The sequence below is a fragment of the Lepisma saccharinum genome, chromosome 5, assembly GCF_977018435.1.
Source record: "Lepisma saccharinum chromosome 5, izLepSacc3.1, whole genome shotgun sequence".
Lineage (NCBI taxonomy): Eukaryota > Metazoa > Arthropoda > Insecta > Zygentoma > Lepismatidae > Lepisma > Lepisma saccharinum.
This window is the reverse complement of record NC_139233.1, coordinates 87,117,240-87,133,054: the sequence shown is the minus strand read 5'-3', so window position 1 is coordinate 87,133,054 and position 15,815 is coordinate 87,117,240. Positions and strand designations below refer to the sequence as shown.

Genomic DNA, 15,815 nt, shown 5'->3' with positions numbered 1-15,815 from the left:
CACATGATATCATTTACATTACTATACTATTTTATAGCTCTTGTTCTTCTCTACAAAATGAGACTATAGGATTTTATAAAGCTGCTCAAGAAGACTGAAAATTATTTATTTTTCTGTCTAATTTATTAATAAAGAATTAAAGAAAAGTAAGGGAAAGGTACTGAAGCATCAAAGAGGGGATAGAAAGGGTATAAATGTGCTAATCTTACAAAAATGTGCAAAAAGGTCCTACAAGTGTGTTTATTTACTTGATTTCATGTCATAAAATAAAGGGTACCCCAAAAGAAACGCAGGATTTAAGTTAAGGAAAAAACCTTTTATATATTTATTAGTTGGGTAAGTTATTACATTATTCGAAAGCGTAAACATTGCCATTAAATGTGGAATAGGATATCTGACCAATGTTCTGCACAACGCATTTGACACACTCAAATGTTATTGACAAAATTCTGAATCAATTTTTTGCTTAACTGCAGCTCAATGATGTCGATAACTCTTTTAATTTCTGGTTTTAAGTCAGGAATCGTTTTTATTTTCGCAGCATAAACTTTAGACTTAATGAATCCCCCCCAAAAAAATATATCGCACGGTGTGAATTTGAATTTAAAATTTTGGGTGCGTCAGCACTAACGCTATTTTGCACCCGTCACATTATACGGGGGCCAGCCCCTTATCGTTACACAAAACAACTCTAACGTGCATAACTAAAATCATAAAATATTCTGACTTTCGTTACAAGCTGAGGCTGTAAAGGAGCACTCAGCACAAATAAGGACAAAACACAGGACAACACAAGCAAAATTATACTGGCCATGGGGTCAGTCGCCAGAGAATCGTTAGTCCGAAGTCCAGGTTGTACTACGTGGAAGTGAGGTTGACTTTTGGGTGCACTACGTGGAAGGAGCAGGCCTTACACCCCTCTCATGGTGTGAGGTCGCACAGTTGTTTCATTTAGGGTTCATCTCCTACAGAAAATGCCACGTAATTTGCCCATAGTCTCCGTACTTCAAATGCATTTTAACGATCGTCACTCGCTCCACCGTCATGTAGCGCTCCATATTCAATAACCGCAATGTTTTTACTACAACATGTGATACGCCAATCCTGCAGGGAAAAAAATGGGGCACAATATAAATCCTGTGTTACTTCTTCCGGGGCTTCTTCCCGAGAGCTGCCTGTAACTGTAGCTGCGGTTTATACATACATCAAACGATCGTACGTACAGCTATATTTTTGGAACGGTGCTGCACATTAGCCGTTCTCTATACATAACATTAATGACCACATGTTTTGCAAATAGGCTTTGTAATGGAATTTCATTGTAAGTACATGTTGGAAAATGTTGGTTTAAAAAACCCTATGAATTCATGGCAGCAAGGATAAAATCCACATGAATCGAAAAAAAACAATGAAACTATTATTTTTACATATCTAAGTGACAGTTTTTAATGATATCAAATAAAATTCTCTCTTGTAATTCTCTTTCGTTTGCTTTGCATTGAATTTTGACCCTCTAGTGAATTTACATTTATGTATAACATACTATTTTCACTTGATGATGTTATTCTATAATTAAACGAATAGTTCTTAGTAACTATTTTCTGATTAAAATATTTGAAAAAGGATTTAGTACTACTTTGTACTACTTTGCGAGAGTTCCGATAGTTTTTAATACGTAATAAAAACATATGGAAATCTGGAACAAACAAGACTCTAAAGTAAGAATCACGAACCTTCCGACCTTCTGTAAACAACCGTCTCACTTCGAGTAACGTATCACTCCGCGCCAGCTGTTCGTGAATGGTGCGGCCATCATATGCTACTCACTCCCAACCTTTAATTTTAGGTAACATGGAAAAACGTATTCTTATTTAAACTGATAATCTACACATTGAAGTATAATAAATTTTCTATAAGTGATTAAATACGTGTACTTGTTCAAGAATGAACATATTTTTCTACGCCAAAATTTCAATTTATCTGACACGGGGTAACAGATCCTCCTTCCCCCTCCTCTCTCAGTATAACAGCGCCAAAGTTATACAAGAGAGAGAGAGAGAGAGAGAGAGAGAGAGAGAGAAAGAGAGAGATTCGTTTCAGTAATTCAAGCCTTTTGGTTTTATTTCCACCAAATTATTGCCCAACATTGTTGACATGTGGAGTATTGTTTTCTCCTTTGTGCAACAAATATGCCGCCAGTTTTAGCAGAAGCTAAACAAAGATAAGCCGGGGAATAAAAAGAGATTGTTTATCTTTCTCTCGGTTTCTCGTGCACTAGAAAACAAGAAGACGATAATAAGCACATTATTTACGTACGTCTCATGCAAGTAATGTATTTTCTTACCTTGATTCAGTACTTCCTTTTTGAACTTGAGGCATTTTCGGCGTTAGATATCATCCTGTCAGAGTACGGTCTGTCAAATTTGCTTCCCAAAAAAAAAACCCAACGTGGCACAAGAGGAGATTTAACGTCGACTGCTAAAATTGGGGAGATCGTCATCAATCATCACTATCAACATCTTCTCCACAGTGGACAGAACGTCTCTTTGATTGACAGAATACGAAAGCACCTCGCATTGTATTGCGCTTACCTCAAAATCGGTTTACTTGTTTATACGAGCAACAACGTGTTTTTTTCGCGGGACTCACAACTTGACCGGTCGTTTTCCTTTCTTTCACCACACCAAAAACACAAAGACGCAGAGACACAATTACACTTGGACACCAACTTCACTGCTTGCTCAGGATAGCACAGACACAACGTCGCATAAACGTTAAGAACAACCTGCTTCTTGCCACTTTTCAAACGGCTGTATTTCCGAAAGACTACTCTGAAAACACGGGAGACCTTCCTGCTCGCATGGAAGTCGCCATGTTCGAAACTGACGCTTTTTATTGCTGTTCACGTGATCGATTGTAATTTATACAATAATCACGTATTATTATTATAAACAGAAACCTTTAATGAAAATATATTTTAAAATGTATATTCCAATGTAATTTACACGTTTCCCTTCCATTAGCGTACTTTCATAGAACGGACTACATGATGCGGAAGAAATCCGTTATTAGGCTGTTGCCAACCACAATACTTCTCACTAAGTCAAGTACAGAAACGGAAGTGGTATGTCGATTGTCGGCATATGATAGTGTGATTTCACATTGTCAGTGACGATCCTCCGGGGATGGGGAAGGGGAAGCGGGTGGGACGCAGGAGTCGATCTATAATACAGAGGTGTTCACCATCCGGATGGTGACACCCTCACACTCCGGAATACTTTTGCGGGTGAAGGAGGGCAGGCCGTAGGGTGAGGGAGGTTGATTTAAAATGAACACCTCACAACAAGAGAGAAGAAAAATGTGACAATATTTAAAAATTCACCCCCCAAATATGCATTTTATTTTATATGTAGCGTACAATAAAATATGACTGCCTCAAAATATTTCTGTATTCTACAGTCTTCTTTCCCAACTTCTATTCTTCTCTAAGTTGCTGTTTTAGTTTCCCTTGGTGTCTTTGCTGCATACTTATTAATTTAGTCAATCAAATCATATGCATTAGGTTACTTTCATTATCTATAATAATAAATCATAACACTTTCCAACATCAAATAAATTTAATGAAGAAACCCTGGTTTCAAACCGTAATTTATCTCATGTGTCACATTCTTCTAGCAAGGTGTTTTTTAGTAAAATATGAGAAAAAATTAATCCTTTGGTACGGAACCGTCTTACTTCTGGGGATAAGATGTACATTTTGTATTTGATTTTTTAATTTAGCGTTGCTTTTCTTCCACTTTTGGCTAATCCCGACGATGAGAATGAGTGATCGTCAGATGAAATTGATGAAGGGACACTCACAAATAACACCCATCCCGGGATTCGAGCCAGGAAACTTCGGTAATGAGTCTAAAAATCGGCCACCAGGCAAGATGTAAATTTTTTTAACTTTCTTTTTTAACATACATTCAATAACTTTCAACAGGTCATCACTCAGTCATACACTGCTTATTCCGCATCTGTTGACAAATGGAATGTTTTACACCTTGTAGGCTATGTGGATTATATTTTTTCCATGAATTTGCAACACTGTTAGGGTACACGTGCTTTTGTTTACAGAAGGTCTTAAGTTCTATGATTCTCACTTTAGGCTTCATTCAATTGTTTTGAACTCAGTTTAAACAGCTTCTATTTCCTTATAAAATTTTCTGACAGCAAAAATGAAGGGAGGTAACCAGTGCCACACTGTATTATAATATAATATAGTGCGGTAGTATAATGTATTAGTGTGGTTTGAATTCTCCTTGTTTGGGAGATAATGCAAACAAAAAGTTTGTAACTACGAAAAAGAAGAATCTTTCAACGTCAGTATGTTGTGTCAAAAAATATCTACTTCATATATTTATATATTTTAACATATAAAATAATGTATAGCTACACTTGCATTTAAGACGAAAAAATTATGAAAATAAAGAAAATTTTAAGCCAAAGAAAAAAATATCCTCATATTGTCACAACGAACCCCGGTCTCCTCTAAATAATAAAAAATAAAAACGTGTGGGCCGATAACGATGCAATTTTATTCTGGTGCAAGTAAGATGGTTTTAAATACAATTCTTAATTTTCCTATTTTAGTCGGACAAAAGAATGTTATCAATTTTGTGAAACAAATTTTCTTAGTATTGGTATTGCATTGGTATTAGTGTTGTTAAGACTTAAAAGCAATGTGTAATGAACTATGGAATGAATATGCCGGCTGTCTATGCGAGTCGGGTAGCGACAGCGCGTGCGGTGTTGCCACGTTCAACGCATTTGAATATTTTTAATCTGTGTAAGATCGGTTACGCCATATGAGTTTAAAAATAGCTGCAGAGAGTTTTGAAAACAAGACGAGGATCGTATTTTTATGACTACTCAATACTAAGAAAATGTTGTTTCACAAAATTGTCAATTAAGACAATTTTTGTCCAATTAAGAAATGTGAGAATTATGGATTGTATATAAAACTTTTCTACCTGCGCCGTATTAAAATATAATCACAATCTGACCAAATGTTTTATATTTATAGAATTTCAAAAGCGCGGAGGGAACTATTTTTTGTTCTTACGACAATAAAAATTAGAAGGCATACTAAAAAAGGTGGTTACAATAGATTAACGTAGAATTGAATAAGCCAAAATTTCATGTAACTCGTCTTTATGTAGGTCTACTGGTTAATTTTTAATTGTAGTCCAAACACGAGTATCCACAATTTCTAATCTAATGGTAATTACTTCTGTACCGTTTCACAATTAAATCAAACAGTAGTAATACATTTATTTATTATTATTTATACAACTTTTAAACCATATAGCGGGGTTTATATGAGAGTTAACTGACTGAAACTTGACGAAGGATAATTTTACTAAATTTCGCTTAGAAAGCACGTATCAGTAATGATCTTGTGAGAGAATAAACTTGTCCAAGATATTTTCAATTCCAGTTGAATGAAAATGAGTCACTTCGGTCCAAGACTTCCCGTGAACACGGCAATCCCTTGTAAGTGTCCATTCATCAATGTAATCTAATCGTAATTTGAGGACTAAAATGCTAAACGTTGTAAGTGCCACAAGCGAAAGTGTTGGGAAATCGCATCGTTCCGCACATCAGCCCTTAAGAACGTGCACACTAGTGACCTCCTTACACGACCTTTGAACTACTTAGAGGGCTACCAGCCACATTTCACGTTTACCACATTATAAAGCATGGCACATTTCACAGTTTAATGTGGAAAACGGTGTTTAACTTATTGTGGCACTTACAGCGTTTATCAATTTTAGTCTTCATTTCTCCTCATAGTCTCGATTAGCCTGAAAGACAGGAAAGGGAGCAAATATGAAAGTAAAAGATTTATCGAGTTATGAGTAGGGCGACCATAAGTCCGGTTTTGACCGAGAGAGTCTAGTTTCAGAGGCCTGTCCCATATTATTTAAAGGATACTATTTGTCCCGATATTGTTTGTTTCTGACAAATACTCTGGTATTCCTCGACTTCATCGCAGGACTAACATGAGAGGAAGCATTGATTGATTGATTGATTGATTGATTTAGTTTATTTTACTTCGCGTTTTGTGCCTCTTGGCTAATTTGCGAAGATGGGGATGAGTGCTGAAATGATGAAATTGATGAATGGACATTCACAAACAACCAAGCCCGATCGGGATTCGAACCTGGGACCCTTGGCGTCGCAGCGCGATGTGCTAACCACTCGGCCACAGGGTTGGGCGTGAGAGGAAGCAGAACACTATGTAAGTCACACCGAGATTATAATAATTAACAGCTTTTGACAACGAGAGATCATATTTCATTTCTTGTTTATGATGTAGCATCTATGTGATCCATACTTTAATAACTAATAATAGTAATAATATATTAATAACAATAATTTTAAAATTAATCCTAACCAATTTTACAGAATGGATTAACTAACCTCCTTGAGATGTCCCTTCTTTGGGTTAAAATATTATAGCCACCATAGTTATGAGTGACATAAACTTATTTGTATAGTAAGTTAATTCTATGCATTATTATTATTATTATTTTGTTATTGTCAGGTAGAATAATTAGGAATATATGGGAATGTTTCAGCATAGACCATAGGACACCCTAGAGAGCGACTCTTCATATACGGTAGTAGTTATATCATAAGTTAATCGTTTCGTTTGCTTTCTTGTTTTTGTTTTCAGAGATATTCAAAAAAATAAATGGATTTACACGTTATTATGGGGATACGCTTTTAGCTTGGATTGGACCACAACCTATGCTTATCACTACCGATCCTAATGTAATAGAAGTAAGTCAATAGTTATATTATATTCACGAAAATCTTGGTTTTTTAACCCGGTTGTTAACATTATCTCAAGTTGGTACACAGAAGCAACTGAACTTTCAGTTAACCATGATATTTATCTGTGGAATGTGATGTAGTGATTTTCTGAACTTACTTATTGTTATGAGTACAACTCATATGTTTTAAATATTTTGTCTTCTCTTTTTCAAAGGAGTAATTCCTTTCCTTACACAATGAAAAAAACCTTTCCATAAAACATAAAAGAGCCATGCAATATATTTTGCAGCATACGAGCACACTGTTCACTGAAATAAAGGGATTTATTTCATTGCATAAAAACACTACCTACGAGACTCCTTAATTAATGAGGAATGCCTATTATCAGACCTGTAGAATAGAATGTACTGAAAACAATGACACTTATTTAAATTTTAGTTTGTAAATATCAGAATTGTATGTATTTATTTTAAAATGTCCTTCTATTTGCTCATGCACTCCTTCAATTTATATGTTAATTATAGTAGTGGGTTAAGAAAATTATTTATTGGATTTTTATTTTTATGGTTAATAAGTAGAATCTTTTACAGCAAGAACTCATTTCCCTAAAATTACATTTAATCAGTAGTAATCTGAATTTCGATATGCATGACTTGCTTTAAAATTTATTAATCTTTCCCCGTAGCATACGATTCTTTATTGATTAACAAAGTAAACTAACACATAATCATGAAATTGCGAAAGTACACAAAGTCTAAAAATATGATTTACGAATTCGTTTGAATTACCTGAGGGAGGGGGTTCTCACATTCCCACACTTTTTCTAGGATTAAAATTCAAGATACCATTTTGTTATTGAATCACTGATTCCTTTGTTCATTATATATGTGCAGTTATTTATTAATTATGATAATTATAAAAAATGTCATCATTAATAAGAAGTACGAGCCAATTATTGCTTGACTGTTACACACATATTTTACCATTCACTAACTTACAAAAAACATAATAATTTTTCTTTAATGCTTTTATGTTTATGGAGGTGCAGTTGTTCATTAATTATAATAATTACCAAAATTACCATAATTACCAACCAATTATACACTCTCATTGGCGTGAGTGTCTCGAATAACACGTATTCAAAGATAGTGCCTGATAGGCCCACCTACTGCATTTTGTCTCCTATTTACATTACATTTTTGTTTTTATGAACAAAAGTAGGCTAATGAAGAAATATTGGAAAGATCCTAGGGAACAATGTAATTTATTTTCAATTTTTTTTTTTAAAAAAAATCTTACCTCTCAGGTATGCTAGGGTTATTGATAATATAGAAAATAAACACACTTTTTTCCGTTTAGGATATTCTGAGCAGTACAAAATATCTCGACAAGTCTGTAGATTACACATTCCTTCATGACTGGTTGGGTACTGGATTACTTACAAGCACTGGTAAGTACTGCGAAAGTAGTGAAAGATGTGTGTGTGTGCGTAACTAAATATGATTCAATATGTTAAGACCCAGCAGAAGCGGACTTCAGCTCTGGCAGATAAGCTGTACTCAGGTATAACAATAAATAAAAATAAAAGGGGGTGTTTAGGGGTTTGAACCAAGGTTTTGTTAATTATTAAGGTATGTATGTTTGTTTATGTAATGAGAAATTAAAATGTATTATTAGAATTAGATATGGAATTATTTATTGTGTGAATGGTTTAAAAGTTCGGCCAATGAAAAAGGACGATGAAGTTTTTTATTTATTGGTTTTTATTTATGAGCCAAATGTTGTTTTTATATAAGTAGGAATTAGAAATTAAAATATTGAAATATGTTATGATATAATTTAATATATTATTGTTGAAATATTTACAATTTTTGGTTGTTTATTTATTTAAGATAAAATATTTGCGGATTTATGATGCATTGGGTTAGAACAAGTTAGCAGCGCAGACCGCTGATGGTCGATGTAAACAAAATTTTATCCAAGCACTATTGTTTAACTAGTTAAGTATTAAGTTGAATTTTAAAGCTAGGAATTTAGATTTGGTTTAGAGAAGAGAAAACAATTTTTTTTGATCTACAAAGGTGCTGAGATAAGAGTTTTGATTTGAAAGTTTTAATTGTGAAAATTTAACTGTGTTTTTTAAATGTGAATATTGAATTGTGTTTGTTATGTTTTTATTTTTTTTAAAGTTTTTTTTTGTTTGGAAGAATTGTTTTTTTATTGGCTATTGAATTTTTAATTTTGCCTATATGTGGTTATGTTTGTATGTAAGGGCTAAAATTTTTATATAGAGGGGTGATAATTGTGTAGCATAAAAATACAATAGCATTTTGTTTGAGAGTTGATTTTGAGAAAGAAAATATTTTGTTTTAATTAATTTTTATTGTTTATAATTTAATTTTTATTGTTTACAACCGGGATATTTTGTTAAAGTTATGTTTTTTTTGGCTGCTAAAATTTTATTGAAGCGAAGAGATATGAATACAGGGTTGTGCAAATACGAGTAAGAAAAGTGTAAAATACGTATAAGACGTAGTCTGGTACGATCGTAACAAGACGAAAGTTGAGAAAGAACCATATGCGGAGAAAATCATTCGCAAGTTGTGCAAACAACTCGTGGCTGCGGGTTGTCTGCAGGGTTGTTAAAGGTCCAGGATCCCAAAAATTCTAACGGGTTCTATTGGGTTCGGCTGCAGGACCATAACCTTTTTTCTCGGACAATTTAAATTCAGTCCAAGTTGCGTATTGTTTCATGAAAAAAGGTTCTAGAACCGTATTTAAATTGATTCGGAAAAAATGTTCCTGGACAAAATTGATCCACAAAAAGGGTTCCTGCACAGTATTTAAATTCAGCCGGAAAAAATGTTCCTGGACATATAAATTGTTTTGGAAAAAAGTTTCCTCGACCGAATATAAATTGTTTTGAAAAGAAAGGATCCTGGACAGAATTTAAATTGTTTTGGAAAAAAGTTTCCTCGACCAAATTGAAATAAATTACAGATAAAAAAGTTCTTTACGGTCCAGAACCCATTTACGCTTGCTGATTTTCTGTCCTGAACCAGAATTGAATTTATTTAAAATTCCTGGACCTTAACAACCCTGGTTGTCTGTACAAAGGGAAATCCAGCGACCAACCATCAGTGTCGATCGAGACGTGGACCAGAACTGTGAAGCTTTCCAACGGAACCCACGGAAATCAACAAATCGGGCAGGTTGAAAGCTTCAACTACATGGATAATTGTCCGAAAGCCTGCTACGAATGAAACCATACTGTTTGCAAATGCTTCATGGAATTGCAGGACACTGCAAGTCCTGTCCGAATGGCGCCATCTTGTATTGCACACTCCTAGCGGCGAAGTTTGGAGCCAGTGGTATGCCGGCTATTTAAACTAAACCTTGTGGATATCAAGCACAGATGTATGGTCCCAGTCCTCATTGGAATGCTTCTTTACTTCAATGAATGTTCTGATCACTTTCCCTTTGACAACGATATGTGAAGTCCACGTGGATCCCAGTAAATATTTTCTTCAAACCCTTCCCACCAATAGCGTCCGTTTATAGGAACTGACAGCTCTTTTCAAGTCCACGTGGAGTAAAGCAGATGTTGCCAATTAAGTTCCTTTAGAGATTAAAAACGTGAGGTTGCGGTTGCGTTATCTTTGCTATACCCGTCCCAGCTAACTGCAGAGCAGGCTCGCATAGTGGCAGAGGAGGAGGAGGAAAATCGAGTGGTGAAAGCGCAACGTTGCCAACCATATGGTCATTATCGTATATGTACAGAAATTTCGTGACATGTCCAGACCTTAATCCTTACGCTAAATGTACGACTTGTCAAAATTTGCACTTGCTGTTTTACTCCTAATATTTCCCTAATAAATTCTTAAACCAAGCCTATGGACCTGGAGACAAAAATACGGTCCATTTGCCATGTGCGTACGGTAATATCGTTTTGAAAATTTTTTAACGCTGACAGAGCAAAGCAAGTAAAGCGGGTAACTCCAGTCGCCCATTACGCAATTCCGTTTCTCTCACTGTTATTGGTGGAATCGTCTCGCGTCATTTGCGCAGAGACTTGTTCTCGTTCGGCTGGTCTACAGTTAGCTGGTACGGATTAGAGTTGTGTTATTGTGTTGTGGGGAGACCTTGGGAGTATAATGTCTCAATGAATGAATGGATATCTAAACCCTCCAGGTAAAAGTGAAAACAGCCCTTTTCAGACAAAACAGATGCTGACTCGAAATCAGATACCCGTCCGGTCGACTTCCTCTCGAGCCATGTCGAAGATATCGAACTGGCATTTCACCACTCACCAATATAATGACGACGTGTTTTTTTTCTAAGTTCGCCGCCATAAAATTACGAAACTAGAGAGTTCTTTGGAATAACCTTGTAGCTATATACGTATATTAGTAATGCTATTGCACTGGAAAACAGCAGTCGAGAATGAGGTTGATGATATTGTTTCACGTTATTTGTTTTTCTAGGACGGAAGTGGCATTCACACAGAAAGGTTTTAACTCCAACGTTCCATTTTAAGATTCTCGAGCAGTTCGTAGACGTATTCAACAAATGTTCCAAAGTGTTGGTCGAAAACCTTAAGGCCGATATTGGATCAGGCGAAATCGATGTGTTCGACCGTATTGCTCCTTGCACACTTGATATCATTTTAGGTAAGTAAAAAACAATTATGAATAAATACAAATATTATGAAAATCGTATTCGCTCCTATTTATTTTAAGTCCGACTGTACTGGACGTATTATAAATTAAATAATATGCTATTCACTTACTATACATATTAGCAAGGTAGTAAGCTACGAAACTAGGACTGTTTTTGTCCATGTTGTCTCATGCTACAATTACCCTACACAAGTAAAAATCATTAAAATAAGAACACGGATAATATAACGGAATGTACTGAATTCTTTTAATGTATTTCACTTTTCTGCCAATTTGGTTAATCGCAGTGAAGATGATGAATAGTGATTAGGGCCTCCCCGATGGCGCAGTGGTAGCGTCGTCGCCTTGTAATCAAGGGGTCAAGGGTTTGATATCCGGTGGAGGCATATAGTGCTTCGGATCCCACTATAAACTGTAGGTCCAGTCCCGATTAGCCTTACTGTGCATAAAGTGGGCTTAAAACACCAAATGAAAAATCAATCAATCAATCAATGGTGATTTGATGATAGGACAATCACAAACATACAAGATCAGAACAGCCGGCCCCGGTGGAGGCTACATTGCGCTACGACTCCAACGGTCGGGTTCCAATCCTCGTCTGGGCATTGATGTTTGTGAGTGTCCATTCATTAATTTCATCATATCATCACTTACCCCCATGTTAGCAAATTAGCCAAAAGTACAAAAAAAAAGCGAAGTAAAATAATGCAAATCAATAACAATAACATGATCAGAACACAACAAGAGCACCACAGAAGATTAAAGTGGCTGTAAGTCTAGACGCCAGAGCCTCATTTATCTGCAAAAATGCAGTCCAGGGTGTACTACATGGAAGAAAGTTGCCATTTGTTGAGCAAGGACTTTCAAAAAACATAAGGGAGGATGAAGCTTATATTTTATGAATATCAAGTCTTCTTAAGGCATTGATTGCTATTCGCAAAATTGGCAAGGCGTATGCGATGATTTTTAATCGTCGCTAACACTACACATCCGACATATCGTGCAGTAGGTGTAATAACTAATCAACAATACGAGTTCTATGATCTAATTTTCTTTCATAACAAATAAACAAAATACATTGTTAGTTAATAATAGACTACTAGCTAGTAGTAATACTAATAACAGTTATTATTAGTACCTGACAATAATATATTGTTGAATAATCAATACCAATATGTATAATTAAATGGAACAAAGGACACATCAGGCTACTAAAATTCGCTACATATACGACATAGTTTATTCGTTCTATGTGTAATGTAAAGTCAAAACCAACAAGTGTAATATGTCAAGTTAAAGATAAGCCTTTAAGCTACAAGATTTGTTCGAAACTTTATTCTCAGACATCAAGGTTACTGGTAAATTCATCATAAACATAAAATTATAAGTAAAAAATACAATTTCTTACTAATCCGTCATTTAATCGTTAACGTTATCAATATCGACAAACACAGACAGCAATAAATATAGGCCATATTATAAGGTTTCATTTGAAAGAAAGATCATTGAAATCTTGAATTGCATTCAGAGATTTAGTATTTTTCCAAAAATCAACATCCGCCACCTTAGATTGGCCCCACTCATATTAGCTACCACTGTGAATGGCAATCATGAATTTTTGATATCCTTACACACCCATATAATTGTGGTATAAAGGAACATTAGTACCCCCCAATTATACCCAATATGTAATTTTGGATAGTTTGCCCATGAACTAAAAGTGTGTGGCTGGTCTTTTAAATTTGCGTACTTGTCTTGATCTCACTTGAAACAGGAGAGTATAAATTTAGGTTCGATTTAATTTATATAAAAGTTGTTAAACTGTACAGAGGTAAAGCCTCCCCGATGGTGCAGTGGTAGAGACGTCGCCTGGTATTCAAGGGGTCCCGGATTCGATACCCGGTGGAGGCACATGGTGGTTCGGATTCCCCGTTAAACTGTAGGTCCAGTCCCGATTAACCATAATGTGCATAAAGTGGACTTAAAACACCAACTCAATCATTCAATCAAATGTACTGAGAGAAGACATTAAATAAACTATACAATGCATATTTCAACTGTACATGTATAGAAATGCATAATAAAGAAAGCTTTTCGTTCAATTCACTTATCACGTTTTGTAATTTTTCTTTACGTATTTTTATGTATTGTATACATTTTCAGAAACTGCAATGGGTATCAGCTTAGATCTTCAGAACAATATGGATGCAGACTATATTAAAGCGGTTTATAGGTAAGAGATTAATTGTCTATGAATAAAAGGCGACTTAAATTTTAAGGTATATAATACCTATTCAGTGGCCGTATGGATGAATGTTTATTACAAAACGTTCTTTCTCAATAAAACAAATTTCGATCGAGGGGCTGTTTTTACAAGAACAAATTGGGACGGTCCTGCACAAATCTGGGCCAACAAATTTATCACGTACAGTCACACCAATTTGCTGTGTATTTCAACCAATAATTGCTCATAAACTGCTTTACTGTTGAAAGTATTTTTGTTTATTTGATGTTATAGGTCATCACTGCAGCATTGACACTGAACGTGACTTGCGTAGACAGTCTACCCCTGACAGGGCTCGAGAAACTTGGAGAAAAGGCTAGTAAAAATTGGCGGCAAACCCCACTTTCGTTCAGTGATAGACCAAGACTATCATACATTGCTTATAAAGCTTTAGTTTTTTAGATTTTTCAGGAATATTGCAATTTGAAATCGTGGTGTTTCATCACATTCATTTGCTACTTTCCGAATGGTCAAACTTAGGAAACTTAACCGACATAAATTGATTGATTGAATGATTTGTTGTTTTAAATCCACTTTATACACATTAAGGCTAATCGGGATCGGACATACAGTTTAAAGTGGGATCCGAACCATTATGTGCCTCCATCGGGTATCGAATCCGGGACGCGTAATTCATAAATGCACATGCAATTCGCAACCGGACAATTTTCAACCAGTCACATGGGAGAAACATGCTGACGTCATTTTCTGAAAGTTCAACGAGAGGGGAGGTTCTTCAAGGTTGTTAGTGTTCCCCTCCTAGAAGCCACCCTTCTTTCGACAGAGTTGAGGTTTACACGTGTTACAGCTACATAACAGTTATCAATGTGAGTAAAAAATCATAGCTCAGTTGATTACTATAAATGAAGAAAAATCTTCAGTGCATAACAAAGTTTGCTATAATACATACCGTCTAGGTGAGGACTGTAAGAAAGTTCCTCCAGATGTTGGTAAAAAAAGAGTTTCAGTAAAGTAAATTTGAACTGCGGAAACATACAGGTGGAAATATTCAAATGATGTTCACAATTCTTGTTTAACTTACATATACCCCGATTTGAATTTACACAAAAGTTACATTTAGTATAACCAATTAAAATATGCATGCGTCGTACAATAAGGAGAAACATAACACTGTTAGGAACTTATTGAAAAACATGCTGAAATTCCTACAACTTACACCCTATCCTGTATTGCCTCTTTGATTCTTAACATTATGTTTATTGCATGCCGAAGAGCAATATAAATTTAGAATGTATTTTAACGATTTCATAACTACAGCATCCAATCACATTACGGTGTCTCTGTGGCGAAGCCTTTGGAAAGGTAGACTCTTGATTTTGCCACCGAAGTTTCGAAGTTCGACTTCTGTGTGGGCATCCAGTCACTAGTCATTTTCATCGCTTCGATTAGTTAAAGTGGCAAAAAGGCGACGCAGAATATAATGTTGTGTAGTGGGACACGTGAAAAACTCAAAATGTGCCAAAAATCTGAGAAAACTTGTAATCCATATTAAACTATGCATATATTTTTGAAGTTTTGTTACGAGCGAAAGTCAGCTTTCGACTTATCCTGACATTAAACTTCCAGTAATATATGCATATACTTATTTGGAAACAGGAGATCCAGGAATTTTACCTAGGTAGTATGAATATATTTATTATTTATACGTGTAACTCAATATCTTCCTGAATGTACGATGTATTTCAATATATGTAAGAAAGACAGGTTGCAACAACCAGTAGCGAAGCGTAGTCTTACGAAGGAGGCAAGCAATGTTTCAGTACAACAAAACATGTAGTACAACGACATGCCGAGGGGAAAGATTCAAGGTTTATAGCCTCATTTACCCAGTCGCTGGATTTGTCAAAATATCGTAATAAAGTGACTGTACTAAAAATAAACCACATGATCCGCAAACGTCACATTTACTTTTAAAAAAAATCCAGGTAACGTTATTCATATGATATTAAACGTTTTGCATATGCGAACTTTCCGCATACGACTAAAGGGAGACGGAATTTCTTACT

At 35.3% G+C, this 15,815-nt stretch overlaps 1 protein-coding gene across 1 annotated transcript in view; it reads left to right on the top strand.

Moving 5' to 3' along the window:
* Positions 1–15,815, top strand: part of LOC145987927 (cytochrome P450 4C1-like) — a 125,764-nt gene that overhangs the window by 10,582 nt on the left and 99,367 nt on the right. Inside the window, exons 2-5 of the mRNA XM_083122746.1 lie at positions 6,725–6,831; positions 8,185–8,275; positions 11,310–11,495; positions 13,668–13,737. Coding sequence (XP_082978872.1) covers positions 6,725–6,831; positions 8,185–8,275; positions 11,310–11,495; positions 13,668–13,737 — 454 coding nt within the window. The remainder of the gene's footprint in view (positions 1–6,724; positions 6,832–8,184; positions 8,276–11,309; positions 11,496–13,667; positions 13,738–15,815) is intronic.